Source organism: Podarcis filfolensis (assembly GCF_964270895.1).
Source record: "Podarcis filfolensis genome assembly, chromosome: 5".
Taxonomy (NCBI): Eukaryota; Metazoa; Chordata; class Lepidosauria; order Squamata; family Lacertidae; genus Podarcis; species Podarcis filfolensis.
The window spans coordinates 12,695,472-12,712,611 of NC_139608.1; the positions used below are offsets into that span (position 1 = coordinate 12,695,472).

The window sequence follows — 17,140 nt, forward strand, 5'->3', positions numbered from 1 at the left end:
AATTTTTTGGGGGGGAAGTGTGGCTTATATTCAGGCCAATACGGTAACTGTTAGGTGGATTTGCAGAATGGATGGAGACCGACCTCAAAGGTTCTCACTAATGGTTCCTAATCATCCTGGCAAAAAAGGTGGCAAGTGAGGTGCCGCAGGTTTCTGTTCTGGGTTCGTTGTTGTTCAACATCTTTATAAATGACTTGGATGAAGGAATCAAGGGTATACTCATCCAATTTGCAGATGGCACCAAACTGGGAGGGGTTTCAAGAGAGGATTCAAGAGGACCTTAACAGCTTGGAGAACTGGACAAAACTAGCAAAATGAATTTCAATAGGGACAATTGTAAGGTTCCACACTTAGGCAGGAAGGATCAGTTGCACAAATATAGGCTAGGCTTATCAGCAGTACATGTTAAAACAATCTAAGTAGACTACAAGCTTAACATGAGTCAACAGTGTGATGCTGCAGGGGAGGAACTGAATGCTATTCTAGGCTGGAGAAGTATAGCATCCCAATCAAGGGAAGTAGCAGCATTGCTCTATTCTGCCTTGGTCAGACCCCACCTAGAGTACTGTGTCCAGTTCTGGGTGCCACAATTTAATAAGGATATTGACAAAGATACTGTGAGGACATCATGGAAGCAACCTCAAGAGACTAAAAGGGAACCTGATTATGAGAGGGTAGAAGAGGCTGTTATGTGCTTACACACAATAGTGCCCACTAATACTTTTCTAGCCACTGCTTGCCCACCAGTTCTCCAGGGTTTCAGATGGAAGCTTCCCCCAGCTCAGCTGATTGACTAGAGGTTCTTCAACGAAAGATGCCAAGGATGACACCTCGGTCTTTGCAAATGCATATATGCTCTGCCGCAGAGCTGTAGACCTTATCTTACGACTGCAGCCCATCCACAATCAGGCAAGCCCAGTAGCATCCAGGATGCATACACACCATTTCCTGGCCACACCATGTGCCTAGAGTGTGAAGTAGCAGAGCACAAAATTCTGACTCACCCATGAAATGGCAGCAAAAGCGAATTCTTTGGCAAATGTCAGCCCCAATGGCAGAGAAGACAATTAGCATAAAGGGAATAGCTGGGATTTAGAGAGAGCCAGTAGTGATGTTTGGAAGTGAAAGCTGGACCATAAAGAAGGCTGATCACCGAAGAATTGATGCTTTTTAATTATGGTGCTGGAGGAGACTCTTGAGAGTCCCATGGACTGCAAGAAGATCAAACCTATCCATTCTTAAGGAAATCAGCCCTGAGTGCTCACTGGACGGACAGATTGTGAAGCTGAGGCTTCAATACTTTGGCCACCTCATGAGAAGAGAAGATTCCCTGGAAAAGACCCTGGTGTTGAGAAAGATTGAGGGCACAAGAAGGGTACGACAGAAGACAAGATGGTTGGACAGTGTTTTCAAAACTACCAACATGAGTTTGACCAAACTGTGAGAGGCAGTGGAAAACAGGAGTGCCTGGTGTGCTCTGGTCCATGGGGTTACGAAGAGTCAGACACGACTAAACGACTAAACAACAACAGAGAGAGCCCTTGGAGCTTAATCCCTGGCTTCTTCCAAAGCTGGTAGAACATGTAAAACCCCTCACTGATCTTCTCCAGGTGTACCTGGATCTCATCTCTGATTTCAGACATTTGACAGGCACTCAAAGACCTCAGCCTGGTAGCTTGAAATTTCAAATCAAAACTAGCCCAGAGGAACGCGAGAAGGCGATCTAGGAATGTATGCCTTGGGTTTTGCACAAAGCAAAACATGCACACTGTTACTCAGTCTTCTGTACTGCTTCCAAGAAGCAGCTGCTGCTCAGTGACATTGATCCGAGATGGGCAGAAAGGTTTGCACCTAATTATGAGCAAATAAAAGCACAGAGTACTAGTGAGCTGGCTTTCAAGCTTCACGGAGTTCCCCTTTGGGTTTGATTTAAACAAAAAGCAACAAAAGGAGAAAGGCAGGAGGAAAGCAGTTGTTGATAGGGGAATGGTAAGGTGGGGGACCTATCTGCGTTATGTTACAGACTGATGACAGTGATTCAGGAAACTCTTTGCGAACTGTTCAGGGTTTGATTGTGCCCGTGCATTAGAGCACAATGGCATACTCCCAGGAATGCCAGGATAAAGCTACAATGGCTGCTTGCCCTTTCAATATATAAAAGTCAGCTATTCAGAAACCGTCTCTCGCGTGTTATATATCGAGCCTAGACTACAGAACAGAGAGAATGGGGACTTTACTGGTTTGAAGCAAGGGAAAGCAATTAGGGGGTGGTGGAAGCTGAATTGTACTTAAGGGGACAGAACAATTATTTTAATGTGCCTCAACTGCTGCATTTAGATGGCACTTTATTCCATTTCCCTGATGTTTTCTTGCTCGTTTTCACATTTTATGCGATCCTTCACACAACCTGAAAACTACTTTTGGAAATCTAGTGGAATCTAGGGGAAGTTTAGGACTCATTTCCATGTTGTTTCAGCTTGGGAAAACTGGGGGGGGGGGTTTCCCTGGGGTTTTTATGATCGTGCCACCACCACTCATGTGACAAAATTTGGGGCGGAATCTCAGCAATGCCCAGGGTGACGTCTCCTTACAATGTTGCCCTCCCAGCTCCTTTTCTGCTATCTTTGCTTTCTAAATTCATAAAAGGTCTATATAATGTGTAGGGTCCAGCTGTAGAGCACCTAAGGCTGCAGAGTCAGCCCTTGGCATTTCTGTATAAAGGTGGCAGGCAATAGAACTAGGAACTACAGCACGGGCTCTTCCAAGAAGACTTACCCCAATTTTTTATTTTTTATTAACTGCTGCTGGATCATAACAAAAGTTCATATAATCCAGAATCCCACCCCCAACTGCCCAACTGAATGTCTCTGAGATGCCCACAAACAAGGTACAGTGGTACCCTGGTTCTCAAACTTAATCCGTTCTGGAAGTTCCTTCCAAAAGCAAAGCGTTCCAAAACCAAGGCGTGCTTTCCCATAGAAAGTAATGCAAAACTGATTAATCTGTTCCAGACTTTTAAATACAACCCCTAAAACAGCAATTTAACATGGATTGTGCTATCTAACGAGACCACTGATCCAAGAAATGAAAGCAATAATCAATGTACTGTACTATAAAATAAACAAGATAGTATTGTAGATGATAAAAATTATCATCCACACAGTCACAAAATCAAATTAACTGAAAAAACCCTCAAAAAACCCACACAAAATAAATAGAAAAAACAAAAGCATCAAACTTAATCCATTCCAGAAGTCCATTTGACTTCCAAAATATTGAAAAACCAAGGCACAGCTTCTGATTGGTGCAGGCAGCCCGGAAACAATAGCTGACAATCACATCAGATGTTTGGCTACTAAAAAATGTTCGGAAACCGGAACACTTACTACAGGGTTTTTGGCGTTTGGGAACCAAGGTACCATTGTAAAAACCTAGATCTCTTGCTGCTGCCTCCCATTCCTGGCCAAAGCCTGGTGCTGTGTGTCTAAATGCAGGGCTTTGTTGTACATGGATGGAGGAAGGAATGGGGCATGCCTTCTGGGTATCTCTCCAACACATGGACCCTGCATCCACAGTGGACAGGATGGAGCCCATAGGGACTGAGTGGGATCATAAGCCATCATGGGGGCGTGCAAAAGCAGCAGTTACCAAGCTCATAAAACCTACAGAACTTTTATGTGGTAAAAAATGTGGGCAGATCAGAAACTTGCCATAGGACATCTTCATGTATTATTGAGAAGGGGTGGGGGGGTGGAGGCGGCAAAATCTGGCAATGCTTTGGCTTAGGGCCACCGGTTGAATTATTAAAAAGTCTGGAATAAAAGTTTACAATGTACCCTTATGCTTTGAAGCAGTGAAATGGGGAAAAAACACCCTACATAAAATAAAGCAAGGAACACCACGTGCTCACAACCAAATGCATTCTTGTAAAATTTTAATGGTATACAGCCCACTGAAACTGGAACCTCCCCAACTGGAAAAAAAAGTGGTTATGCGTCAATCTTCAAAAGGAGAGGTTGAAACTAATGGATAGCTTTAGCTAGCTGCACAGCTATTGAGTAAAGCTTTGGAGATACCCGCTAGTCAAGTCAGGTAGCAACAGCAATTTGAAGAAGTTTAGCTAGCTGTGGGACTATTCCAGCAGGCCTAAGCCACATGTGTGCTAACTGCAGGACTATGGTATCCCCCCTTTCAAATATGGGTATAGACACAAGCTAGTTCAGTAACTGGGACACGGGTGGCACTGTGGGTTAAACCACAGAGCCTAGGGCTTGCCAATCAGAAGGTCGCGGTTCGAATCCCCGCGAGGGGGTGAACTCCCATTGCTTGGTCGCTGCTCCTGCCAACCTAGCAGTTCGAAAGCTCGTCAAAGTGCAAGTAGATAAATAATAATAATAATAATAATAATAATAATAATAATAATATTTTATTTATACCCAGCCCTCCCCAGCCAATACTGGGCTCAGGGCGGTAGGTAGCTCCAGCGGGAAGGTAAATGGTGTTTCCGTGCGCTGCTCTGGTTCGCCAGAAGCGGCTTAGTCATGCTGGCCACATGACCCGGAAGCTGTATGCTGGCTCCCTCAGCCAATAAAGCGAGATGAGTGCCGCAACCCCAGAGTCGTCCGCGACTGGACCTAATGGTCAGGGGCCCCTTTACCTTTACCTAGTTCAGTAAGTGATGCAGCAAATACCAATTTCAAGCTAGAGAATGCCTCAGTGGTACAGCATGCAGGTTGCATGCAAGAAGTGCCTGGTTCAACCACTAGCACCAGCTTGGAGAGCCCCTTCCACTCAGGAAAAATCACTGGATGGACCAATGGTCTGACTCCTTGGCATCTTCCCATGATTCCACATTACTTGGAAATAATGTTTTATGATTTCTGTGGACCACTCCATCTAGGCCAAGAGAGAGGAATCTATGGTCCACCAGATACTTCTGGACTATATCTCTCATAGACCCCAGCCAGCATGGTCAATGATGTTGGGAGTTGCAGTCCAACATCATCTGGTGGGCCCCAGGTCCCTCATCTCCATCGTAGGTCAGTGATTGGCTCCATGTAATTGAACCCAACATGTGAAGGAAAATCCCGCCCTTCGCTCCAGACAAAGCACAAACCCTGACTTGGCAGGTTGTCCGTATTGAATGCAGGTTGAAGGTATCAACAGATTCCTGAAAACTGATAGAACATGAGCCACTTGGGCAGCAGCAACCATTTCCCCCTAAGCTATGTTTGCTTGCATTTGGGGAGGGAGTGTCTAGCCAACTTTATTGAGAAAGTCGCTAAGAAACTATGGCTAGGAAACTGGTCTGTTTATCCATTCCATTATGGCACAATCCACCCAGCAGTGGCCAGTATTAAAGATCATGGTTTCACTGGTTAGTTAGTCAGTGTGTGTGTGTGTCTGTGTGTGTGTGTATTTTTGCTAGGGGTCTGTGAGGACAGGGTGCTGGACTAGGTGGGCCATTGGCCTGATCCAGTACTCTTTTATGATAAAGAAATAATCCACTTGTTTTAAAAAGACAATTAGGCATATGCTAAATGTTTCATTAGCAACTGTGTGTGCAGATGGCCTTTTCAGTAGTGGCGCCCGCCCTGTGGAATGCCCTCCCATCAGATGTCAAGGAAATAAACAACCATCTGACTTTTAGAAGACATCTGAAGGGAAGTTTTTAATGTTTGATATTTTATTCTGTTTTTAACCTGGGAGCCGCCCAGAGAGGATGGGGAAACACAGCCAGATGGGCGGGGTATAAATAATAAATTATTATTATTATTTTATTATTATTTGGTGTGAGGAACATCTCGTTCATGTTTGTACTTAACCTTGTGGCGAAGGGGAGAGTTACTATTTACACCAATGCATAGCTGTCAGCTTTTCTCTTTTCTTGCGAGGAATCCTATTCGGAATAAGGGAATTTCCCTTTAAAAAAGGGAAACGTCGACAGCTATGCACCAATGGGAGCTTTCCTCATTGCAATGCAGGGGAGAGGATGATGGCTTGTTTAATCAGGTATTAGTAGCACTATACCCGAGGCTGGGGAGTGTAGAGAGTTAATCCATTTAAACTCCTAGAGGGTCCATAGCTAAAAGGTATCTCCCAGTTTAAAAAGGATTTCAGGCAGCACAGCTGGGAATAAGCATAACACAGGTGTAGACAGACGATAGCTCACTAGCAAAGAATATGCTTTACATGTAGAACACCCCTTCCTCCCTGTTTGGCATCAACCTGCATTAAAAAAAACTGCATGGAAATGTACACCTAACTAGCATTTAAATGCACATTTTGAATGCATTTTCTCGTAAAACAACACATCTCAAAACATATTTTAACACTCATTTTGATGCATTCTTTTTTTAAAGAGAGAATCGCCCTCACAATTTGGAGAATTATAAACTCCAAAGGATAACTATGTTCTGATGTGAACAGGAGGTGTAGATCAGGTTAGTTTGTATCAGACTTAGCAAAGATCGAATTCCTCAGCTATCCCTGGTATAAGGCAGCACCCATAAATATGGGGTGGTACTCAATGCTAGTCTTACTCTGAGTAGACTCATTGAAGTTAATGGACATAACCAAGGGGACAATCCAAGCACAAGATCCACCTGGATGAGGGAGGATGGATCTCTGACTCATCTGGGGCTGTACGGGAGTAACCCCCATCATCCCTTACTGGTTCAGCTGAAGCTGGTATAAGTTCCCCAAAAGAGGCATTCTGGGAGTGTGGCATGGGAGGGACTGAGCAGAGGGAGAAACTTACACTGGATGCTCCATCACATGACCTGGAAACCCAGCAGAACTTAGACCAGGATAAAGGGTGGAATGAATCCAATTCCAAGTGTACCAGGCTTGGGCTGGTTCCACCAACAGTAGCCTCCCTCCTGGATTTGAATCTGTTGTACTTTGTGCCAGCATTAAGGCTTGCTCCCTAACTTAGATCCAGATAAGACTGAGGTACTGTTAGTGGGTGGTTTCCTAGATCACCTGGGATTCCTAGGATGGTAGGTTGCCTGCTCTTGAAGGAACAGGTACACAGCTTGGGGGTACTTCACGATCCATCACTGTCAGGTGGCCTCAGTGGCATGGACTGCCTTCTATCAACTTCTGCTGGTGGCCCAGCTGTGCCCCTATCTGGACAGCGATAGCATCACCTTTGTCGTCTATACTCTGGTAATCACTGCAATGCATTAGATCACTGCAATGCATTATACATAGGGCTGCCTCTGAAAACAGTTTGGAAACTTCAACTGGTGCAGAATTCCTAGTGCAAGACTGTTTCAGCCTAGGACACCAATTCTTACTTCTGAGTAGACATAGGAACATAGAAATCTGCCTTATATCCAGCCAGACCATTGGTCCATCTAGGCGGTTGGAGGATGGATGGCGGCTAACAGATTGAGGTTGAATCTTGACAAGACAGAAGTACTGTTCTGGGGGAACAGGAGGCGGGCAGGTGTGAAGGACTCCCTCATCCTGAATGGGGTAACTGTGCCCCTGAAGGACTAGGTGTGCAGCCTGGGAGTCATTTTGGACTCACAGCTGTCTATGGAGGTGCAGGTCAATTCTGTGTCCACGGCAGCTACCAGCTCCATCTGGTACGCCGGTTAAGACCCTACTGTCTCACCAGAATGGTTCATGCTCTGGTTATCTCCTGCTTGGACTACTGCAATGAGCTCTGCGTGGGGCTACCTTTGAAGGTAGCCCGGAAACTACAACTTAATCAAGAATGTGGCAGCTAGACTGGTGACTGGGAGTGGACGCCGAGACCATATAACACTGGTCCTGAAAGACCGACATTGGCTCCCAGTACATTTCTGAGCACAACTCAGAGTGTTGGTGCTGACCTTTAAAGCCCTAAATGGCCTCGGCCCAGTATACCTGAAGAAGCATTTCCACCCCCATTGTTCAGCCCAGACACGGAGGTCCAGCTCCAAAGGCCTTCTGGCAGTTCCCTCACTGTGAGAATTGAGGTTACAGGGAACCAGGCAGAGGGCCTTCTCGGTAGTGGCATCTGCCCTGTGGAATGCCTTCCCATCAGATGTCAAGGAAATAAACAACTATCTGACTTTTAAAAGACATCTGAAAGCAGCACTTTTTAGGGAAGTTTTTAATGTTTGATCTTTTACCATGTTTTTAATGTTCTGTTGGGAGCCGTCCAGAGTGACTGGGGAAACCCAGCCAGATGGGTGGGGTATAAATAAATTTATCATCATCATCATCATTAGTTCAGTACTGTCTACACTGACAGGCAGTAGCTCTCCAGGGGTTCAGACAATAATCTCTCCCATCCCTACCTGGTGATGCTGAGGATTAAACCTAGGACCTTCTGCTTGCAATGCAGATGTTCTCCCTCTAAGCCAGGCATCGCCAAACTTGGCCCTCCAGATGTTTAGGGACTACAACTCCCATCATCCCGAGCTAACAGGACCAGTGGTCAGGGATTATGGGAACTGTAGTCCCAAAACATCTGGAGGGCCAAGTTTGGCCATGCCTGCTCAAAGCTATACACCTCCCCATAATGATTAACTCTGCACCCTAAATTTGTTGGGTTTGTTTTTCAACTAGGACCCCAAATCCATTAATTTCACTCTTTCCCTTCTCACTGCACTGGGATGGTGCTACCTTCAGCTCACGCTGCATTAGCAGGCATGCTATGCTAAGAGACAATCAGGCCGGCACACCTGTGAATGTTGGAAAGGCTCCTAACACCAAGTGAGTGCAGGAGCACAGGGACGGAAAGCTGGAGCTCTCGGTTCTATTTCTAGTGCTTCACAGCTGACACGGTATACCACTCTGGGCAAAACAGTTAACCTTGCTGTGCTTTAGCTCTCCCCCCACCCCACGCACCGTAAAATCAATATTTGCAGGTTGCAGTATGATTTGTCAATTAGACTGTGTTTGTTTCAGTCGTAGTGGCACCACGGCGACATGCCACCCCTCTTCGCCGAGCGCTTTGTGCATCTGTCGTTGCATCCAATTAAAAAGTTTTTGACAATGCAAATGCATATGCTAAGCAGAGGCTTTACAGCTGCTCTGAAGCGGATGAGAAAACTCTTGCCATCTATTTCTGAAGGGCATGAAACATGCAGTTGGCAGTAGATGGGCAGGGGTGTCTTCAAGCCGGCTTTGGTGCGGCCTGAGTTGATGGACATGGCATTGCCTCACTGCCAGCACTGCAATCAGGGGGGAATCAATTCTGTTTGCATTTATAAAAGCAAACCTCTCAAATTCACACATTCTGAAATAATATGAGAACTGAAATCTACACTTACCCAAATTTTGTGATGCAGTTCTCCAAGCCTTTTTTCCTTTTTTTTTTTTAAAAAGTGTGTATTATGGGGAATATGCATAAAAATCAATATACCAGTGAAAGTTGCATAAGAAAACATTAAAGTAGCAAAAGGGGGGGGGGGTATGCATACAAAACTGCATACAAAAGTGTTTTCATTAGGAGACGTTTGCACTAAAAGGCTGGTGAATTTTCACAATTTCAACTGCTGCAGAAATGGGGTGAACTGAATTCAAGACTGGATAAATGAGAAACTGAAGTTGACAGGCTAGCCTTCCATCCCCAGACGTGCATCACTTTCTATGCATGATAGCCAACAGACTAGCATTTGAATCTTACTTAACAGTGGCAATGGGAAGGCGTCCTCCACTGATGGCAGCACACTCGCTTAAGGGTGCACGGCAGCCCGTGTGGCACACACAGCTTTCTTCTCAGGCATCTATCTGGCACCTGAGAATGCCACCTCATTCTGCCCAGTGGGAGGACCAACCCTGGATGCAGATTTTCAGGGGGGGGGGCAGGGACTGCATGGGAGAGACGAGACGGGTGTTCTGTTGCACAAGCAAAAGAGGAATGGCAGCACTGGATAAAACTCAATGGCTTTCCTTTCAAATGTCACACTGACCGCTGAGTTACCAAAGAAGTGTGTGATGCTGGAGTTAGGACCAATATTGTGGTGGGGTCCCACAGCCCACTCTGTGCATTGCATCATGTGCCGTCAAATAATCAGGTGAAGAATGCCATATGCACTCTACACATTCTTAATTCTATTGTACTTCTGAATGGATTTTAACTACCAGCTGTTTTTTTATTAATTTATTTACTACAACAACAACCACATCCCAGGAAAATAGAGACAATGAATATGTGTGGAAATTTGGTTCCACACCCTAATATGTATATTAAGTCCTGGGGTGTGATCTGAAGGCATCGGAAGCTGTCTGAAGCTAAACAGGTCTGAGTTTCCACAATGTCTAAATGTGCCTTACCAGTGCCTTTAGACTTCATGATGGGAGAAAGACAGGATATAAATACACGAAATTACCTCAAACTTCCTCAGATACATAAAGTCTTTGAATTATGTGCCAATTTAAAACAAGCAGCCATCAAAAGGCCTATTATTTGGTGTTTACTTTCTACCTGTTCCAAAAACCACACCCTGCTTGCTTTAGGCTTCACGTTAATCCACATGAAAATGAGCATCTGCATATTTCACCATCACAATCTGAAATGCTTGCTCAAGGTGGTGGAGAGATAAGGCGAGCAAAAAACCAAAAAGGCAGAAGTCTCCCTCTAAAGTTACGTTACCAGGTCCCTGGATAAACACATCTGCAGCGAGTGAACACTAGAGAAGGGGGATGGTTCAGTTCCCATTTCCCAAACCAATATGCAAAGTGATGTGTGGCTGTCTTTTAAGATTCACACCTCTCTGAAATGTGTGATGCAGTACGCCAACTCAAAAATGCATTCAAAAATGAGTGTATTAAGGCAAAGTGTCACATATGTGTGTGTGTGTGTGTGTGTGTGTGTGTGAAAGTAATGTGTAAAAATGCATTATATTAGGGGAAATGCTTTGCAAAAATGCTTTTATCATCATCATCATCAGATTTAAAACAGAGATTGAAGTTTCAAATATTGATAATCTGAGTATAATGGACTCAACGCAACATCTCCTTAGGAAGACATTATCTAATTCAGATAGATGCTGGAGGTGCATCCAAGCGTGTTTTGTGTTGTTCTCAACTTCTTGTCCATTTCCATTTTGCACTGGTGAAATCTTTGATATTCACAGATGTCTGTGTGTTGCGTGCTTTTAAATCATATTCCCATGGTGTGAGAATTAACAACACAGCAACAAAAAATTGATTTTGTGAGCCCTTAAGGCTGATAAAATACTTTGAACCTGGAAGGATAAATACCCACCATCTATTTTGAAATGGTCTGCAGATCTTAACACTCTTGCTACATTTGAATGCACCTTTTATAAACACCAGCTTCACTTGGATACCTAGTAAAACATTTGGATGGCATGCATCCATCAGTATGTGCAAAACAGTAATACTGCACTGATGTTTAGAGTGTTGCTGTGAGCTGGTTGTTCTCTTCTTGTTGTTTTTTTCCTCTCCTTCCCCTCCCTCTACCCACTTTTTTTCTTTAATAATTTTGCATGCAAATGCTATTTTATTATTTATTTCTTACCCACCCTTCACCATAAGGTCCCAGGGCAGGTTACGTCAATTTGAAAATACAGATTACAATCAAGAGGACAGGCTAAGTTCCAAAACATATATAAAAAAGGCAAAGGACCCCTGACAGTTAAGTCCAACCACGAATGACTCTGGGGTTGCGGCGCTCATCTCACTTTACTGGCTGAGGAAGCCGACGTTTTTCCGCAGACAGTTTTTCTGGGTCATGTGGCCAGCATGACTAAGCCGCTTCTGGCGAAACCAGAGCAGCACACAGGAATGCTGTTTAAAGTAAAGGCAAAGCACCCCTGACAGTTAAGTCCAGTCGCGAATGACTCTGGGGTTGTGGCGCTCATCTCGCTTTACTGGCCAAGGGAGCTGAGCAGTGCACGGAAACACTGTTTACCTTCTCGCCAGAGTGGTACCTATTTATCTACTTGCACTTTGATGTGCTTTTGAACGGCTTGGTTGGCAGGAGCAGGGACCGAAAAACAGGAGCTCACCCCATCACGGGGATTCGAACCACCAACCTTCCGATCGGCAAGCCCTAGGCTCTGTGGTTTAGACCACAGCACCACCCGTGTCCCACAATATATATCAGGTGTCAAAGGCATATACCATGCAACGAGGGTCCCAGGTGCACCTCTGTAAGAGACAGTTCCACAGCTTAGCAACCACCACAGATAATAACCTCTCCCAGCCCACCCCCCCAAAAATTTATGAAGATGGATGGTAGAACTACCAAGCAGGCCCCCTCTGCTAATCTTCACACCAAGTGGTTCAGCAGATCTCTCTTCTCGGTAGTGTTGTCCGCCCTGTGCAACTCCCTCCCATCAGATGTCAAGGAAATAAACAACTATTCGACTTTTAGAAGACATCTGAAGGCAGCCCTGTTTAGAGCAGTTTTTAATGTTTGAAGTTTTATTCTGTTTTTAATGTTCTGTTGAAAGCCACCCAAAGTTGCTGGGGAAACCCAGCCAGATGGGTGGGGTGGAAATAAATTATTTTTATCATCATCATCATCTGGAGCCATCTGCTAGAGCTGCCATCTTGGCTCTTACTTGGCCCTTGGCCTAGCCAAGTCACAAACCTTGCCTATTTGTTTCGCCCTGAACAAATTCTGTATGCTATCTCAGCTTTCCTGGTTTAAGGAATTCTGAGACATTTTTTTACTTAATGTGCCCCACAGCTTCCTTAGCTGTGCCTCCATCTTGAAGTGGCTGGGTCTTCCTAAAGGAGACACTAAAAAGAGGGAGCCATCTCAGCAGCCATATCACCTAACCGGCCTTATTGCTTTGCTCTGCGGGTATAGTCACACCTGAGTGAGAAGCATTTTTAAAACGAAATTTGTGCTCTTTTATTTTTTAAAAAATACAACAATAATAAAATGGGGCTAGAGAGTTTCCCCACTTTGACTTCCACCACCACCACCCTGGCCCATTCAGATGGCATTCAGCAAAGCTTTGTTACGAAACAGCTTCCCCAGACACATTACTGGCCCATTTGCTTACCTGCCCACAGGTATGGATCTTAGTTATTTGGGGGCCAAAAAAGAGGAATGGGGGGGGGCGGATAGAAGTACAGCAATGAGTGCAAAGTTTGCCTGGTTGCCAAGGAAGAATTTGTATTCACCAGGGATTACCATACAGTTGGCTATGTACACACCTATCCAGAATCATCTGTCATGAAGATAAGCCATTGTTTCATATGTCACCACCAAGTTTGATAAACATATGTTGTACAGCAACATGCAAAAGCCTATTTGCCGGTAAGCAGGTCCTATTGAATTTTAACAGGGACTGCAACTAAGTAAACATGCTTAGGACTGGTCTAGCTGGCTCTGCAAAATAACTGTTACAAGTCAAATTAGTTCTTCCGTTGATAGGAACACCAGTAAATTTGCAAGTGCGTATATTTTCCTGGATTTTGATACGCCATGTCCTCAAGTTAACTTTTTCCTCATTGCAAAATGAAGACAGTCCTCCAACTCAAGGAAACTGCAAACTGCAAAATATAACCTGCAACAACCACAAGGAACCGGAAGCTAAATGCTGACTTTCATCCAAGAATGGCATGTTTCCCAGTCCTTTTAAAAACACAGTCCAACTCAGCACAACTCCTCGGAATCGAGGAGGCATTTCCAAGAAAAAGAGAACATAAAAGGATCGCAGGAACGGACCGGGTTTTCCCCTCTTTCCCAGAGAACACATCCACGTGCATACGCAAAGCTCCACCAGGGATGACAGACAGCAGCTGCCTGTAGCTTCCAAGAGCTAAACATTAACCGCCTCAAACCTAATCCCTGTTCCTCGCAGACAACAAAGGTGATCTCACCGCTTGCACGCACTTACCTTGCAAGGGGGGATTTGCGAAGCTCTTTTCTTTCTCTCCCATGTTCTAAGGATTGTGGGGAAGAAAACAGCAGGATCTTTGCCGAGAAACCAGGCAGTGCCCAGCTGAGTCGGTGACTGGGGAAGTTTGACCTCCTGACTTCCTACTGTAGCAATGTAACCGTACACCTTACTTTCTTCTGGGAATAATTAGCAACCTGCCTTCCCGAGTTACCTGGGCTCGCCTGACCTGTTTCTCTGTTCTCTATAAAGTGACATCACATCCTTTGATCTCCTCTGCTGAATTACCATGTGCTTCGGACAACACGGCAGCTGTCTAACTTTGGACTCTCTTATTCACTCTCTCTTTTTAATCACTCCTCTGTTACTTTCACTTCTAGGCAGAACAGAATGCTGCTTGAGCTATGTACATTGTTAGCAGCTAATGTGACTAGTCACAACACTGAAGGCTTGGGATTCCTAGTGTCTGTTTATTTTTTTTGCACCTGATTGCAGGAGAGGTGGGGATTTGGGGAGAGCAGCAAGTAATGTCAGTTAGCTAATATCTGGGTTCACTGGGAGGGCCAAAAAAAGTCCATAGAAATAGGGAAAGGTTCTTAGGAAAGTTTAAAAAGGCCCAACCTTAACCACATTCCAACCTGAACTGCATGATATGATCGTGCTTTAAAAGCACATCTCCAGCTGTCTCTGTCTGCAAGGAGAAGGCCAACTTTTTTCTGGCAACTCTCCCTGATAATTCAGTAAAGATTTGTGGTATGCCTTTTTGAACTGACTTTTTGCAACTTGTCATGCTTCTGGTTTCAGAACCCTCCTCTAGAAGCAAAACCTCTCACGGGGCAGATTCATCTTGCCTCTAGATGTACATGGGTGTAAAAGCACATGTGTGGATGCTAAGGAAAGACGGAGCACACAGAACGACATAAAACAGAATGAAGAGGTTGTAGCCAGGGCTGGATTTAGGTTTGATGAAGCCCTAGGCTACTGAAGGTAATGGGGCCCTTTATACGTCCAGCTGTCTTTTGTCAATAACAAATTGTCACTGTTTTTTGTGTTGAATATATGCTATATGGTAATTTATGGACCTAATTATGGACCTAAAGCCATTTGCACATGCAGAGTGTAGGCATCCTATATATAGAAATGAGCAAACCAGTGATATTTTAGGGAGCAGGCTAGCAGGCAGGGGGCATGACTTACATCATAGGAGCCTACACAACACAAAACACTGTTGCTGTATGTAGGTTTTATTTGTTTTTTATCTTATATTTTGGGAATGTACATCCAGTTGTTGTTGTTTTCCTTCAAAATGTTTTGGGGCCCCCAAAAGAGTGGGGCCCAAAGCTTACTCCCAGATAAGTGGGCTTAGGATTGCAACCGAAACCATTCTTCTATGAGAATAATACTAAACAAGCCCTGTTGCGCAAGCAGAACTTGGTTTGTGCAGCATAACTACAGTCAGTGCCGGATTTACGTATAAGCTAAACAAGCTATAGCCCCAGTGAATTCAATAAGCTTTACTTCTGAGAAGACATTGTTAAGGATTGCATTGTAAGTTCTGTACTTCACCTGCAAGCAGGGCCATATATATAATGCTTCCTGCCCTGAGAGGTTAAGATGAGGCAACTGTGAGTTGGAAGGGCCCTCGAGAGTCATCTCAACACACAGTCCCCCATCCAATTTGAAACCATACCAGACCCTGCTTAGCTTTTTCAAATGTCCTAGTAGTTTACTGCTGCCCCACTGGGGAGATGCAGGGCAGCTCATGTGGTACACACAGCAGTGGCCTTCAAGTGCTGCCCACTTTCCAGCATCTGCCACCTGAGGTAGTTGCCACAAACTGCCTAAAGGTGGGGCCAGCACTGGTTACGAGAGTTTTTTGACTCTTAGTATTAGAGGAAAGCAAGGATTGCAAAACTGAACAAAGAATGGGGGGAAATGTTCTTCTACCCTTCTCCTTTCAGCCCAAGGGCAGAATTGCAAAGATAATCTTATCTGAGCCATGAGTTTGTTGTCTGAGGAAATATTTACTTTCTCCCTCCCCACATACATTGAAGGAATAGAAAGCATGTTGAAATGTAATTCTGCAGTAAATTGGTAATGAACAATTGGATATATTTTTTTCAACAACAACAAAAAAAATAGGAAGAAATGAAACCTTACGATTTATTTTATTCTGGCGTTTACAGAGCTATCAACTGGAGCAATGCAAACAGAGTTACAACCTTATTGTGCAAATACCCTGCATATTAAACTAATACACGTAGTAAAATACAACACGGAATTGTGTGCCAATAGTCATTTGTTCCCATTTAGAGCACTCTGTAAAATGTCATCTAATTAAGAAGGCTGAGTGCTATCATGCCCTTATATGCTGTGAAGGAAGAAGCAAGACTATTCTAGGGTTTGTTTGTTTTTATTTGCAGAATGGTTTTCCATGCTTTGATGAATCTCCACTGAGACAGGAGAATGGGGACATTCCTCTTTCTCCCCGAGTTGTCTACAGGAGGCATGGATCCAGCTATTGACAATCTGGGTCAATTTTGCATGCACTCATTGACAAATCATATTTTTAAAAATGTGTTCCCATCTTCTGCATTAATCAATAATTAACTAATCTGCATTAATATGAGAATTTATTTTCAAATCAATCCCAAAATAAGAATTTCAATATGTGTTTTTGTTGTTGAAATGTATGCATTTCTAAATGTATTTTACCCAAAAGCATGGATTTTAATCATATATATATATATATATATATATATATATATATATATATATACATATGCAAAGAACTGGAATTTAGAGAAGACCAGAACCTAGAAAGTAATTAGGATTCCATCTCTGTATTAGTCTAGGAGGTCACTTTACTTAAAAATGAAGATCTTACGCAGACATTCTTGATGCAGTGACATTCCTGTTTTTCACGCATGCACATGCACAAACACATTTATATCATTTTGAGCCCACTGCAGAAAAGGGAATTTTGTTTGTTTGTTTAGTACACTATTTCCCACCTTTCCTGAAGGCTCTCAAGGTAACATTCACATTCCTCCCCCCTATCTTTTACTCTGACTGCTATTCTGTAACTAGTAGATTAGACTGACGGGCGATAAATGTTGTTACCCAGCAAACTTTGAAGCTGAGAGGAGCATGGCACCTCAGCCTGTCCCCCTCAACATGGCATTATACCAACTATGACACACCAGGTCCCTCACCCGAATCAAAGCATCTCTGGGGACGGACGGACCCAATCATGTCCAACAACCTGTAAATCCAGCAAATCCACCATAAAGCTGTAAATCCAGCAAATAAGC

The 17,140-nt window shown here is 44.1% G+C and overlaps 1 protein-coding gene across 5 annotated transcripts in view; it reads right to left on the reverse strand.

Moving 5' to 3' along the window:
* The window catches only part of NAALADL2 (N-acetylated alpha-linked acidic dipeptidase like 2), a 607,172-nt gene that overhangs the window by 501,646 nt on the left and 88,386 nt on the right, over positions 1 to 17,140 (reverse strand). For 3 of the 5 annotated variants that reach the window (XM_083613238.1, XM_083613235.1, XM_083613234.1), the window contains exon 1: positions 13,827 to 14,028. The exons of the other annotated variants lie outside the window; for them this stretch is intronic. In XM_083613238.1, coding sequence (XP_083469364.1) covers positions 13,827 to 13,869 — 43 coding nt within the window. In that variant the 5' untranslated portion in view covers positions 13,870 to 14,028. Of the gene's footprint in view, positions 1 to 13,826; positions 14,029 to 17,140 lie in introns of those variants that run through there. 5 annotated transcript variants of the gene reach the window in all.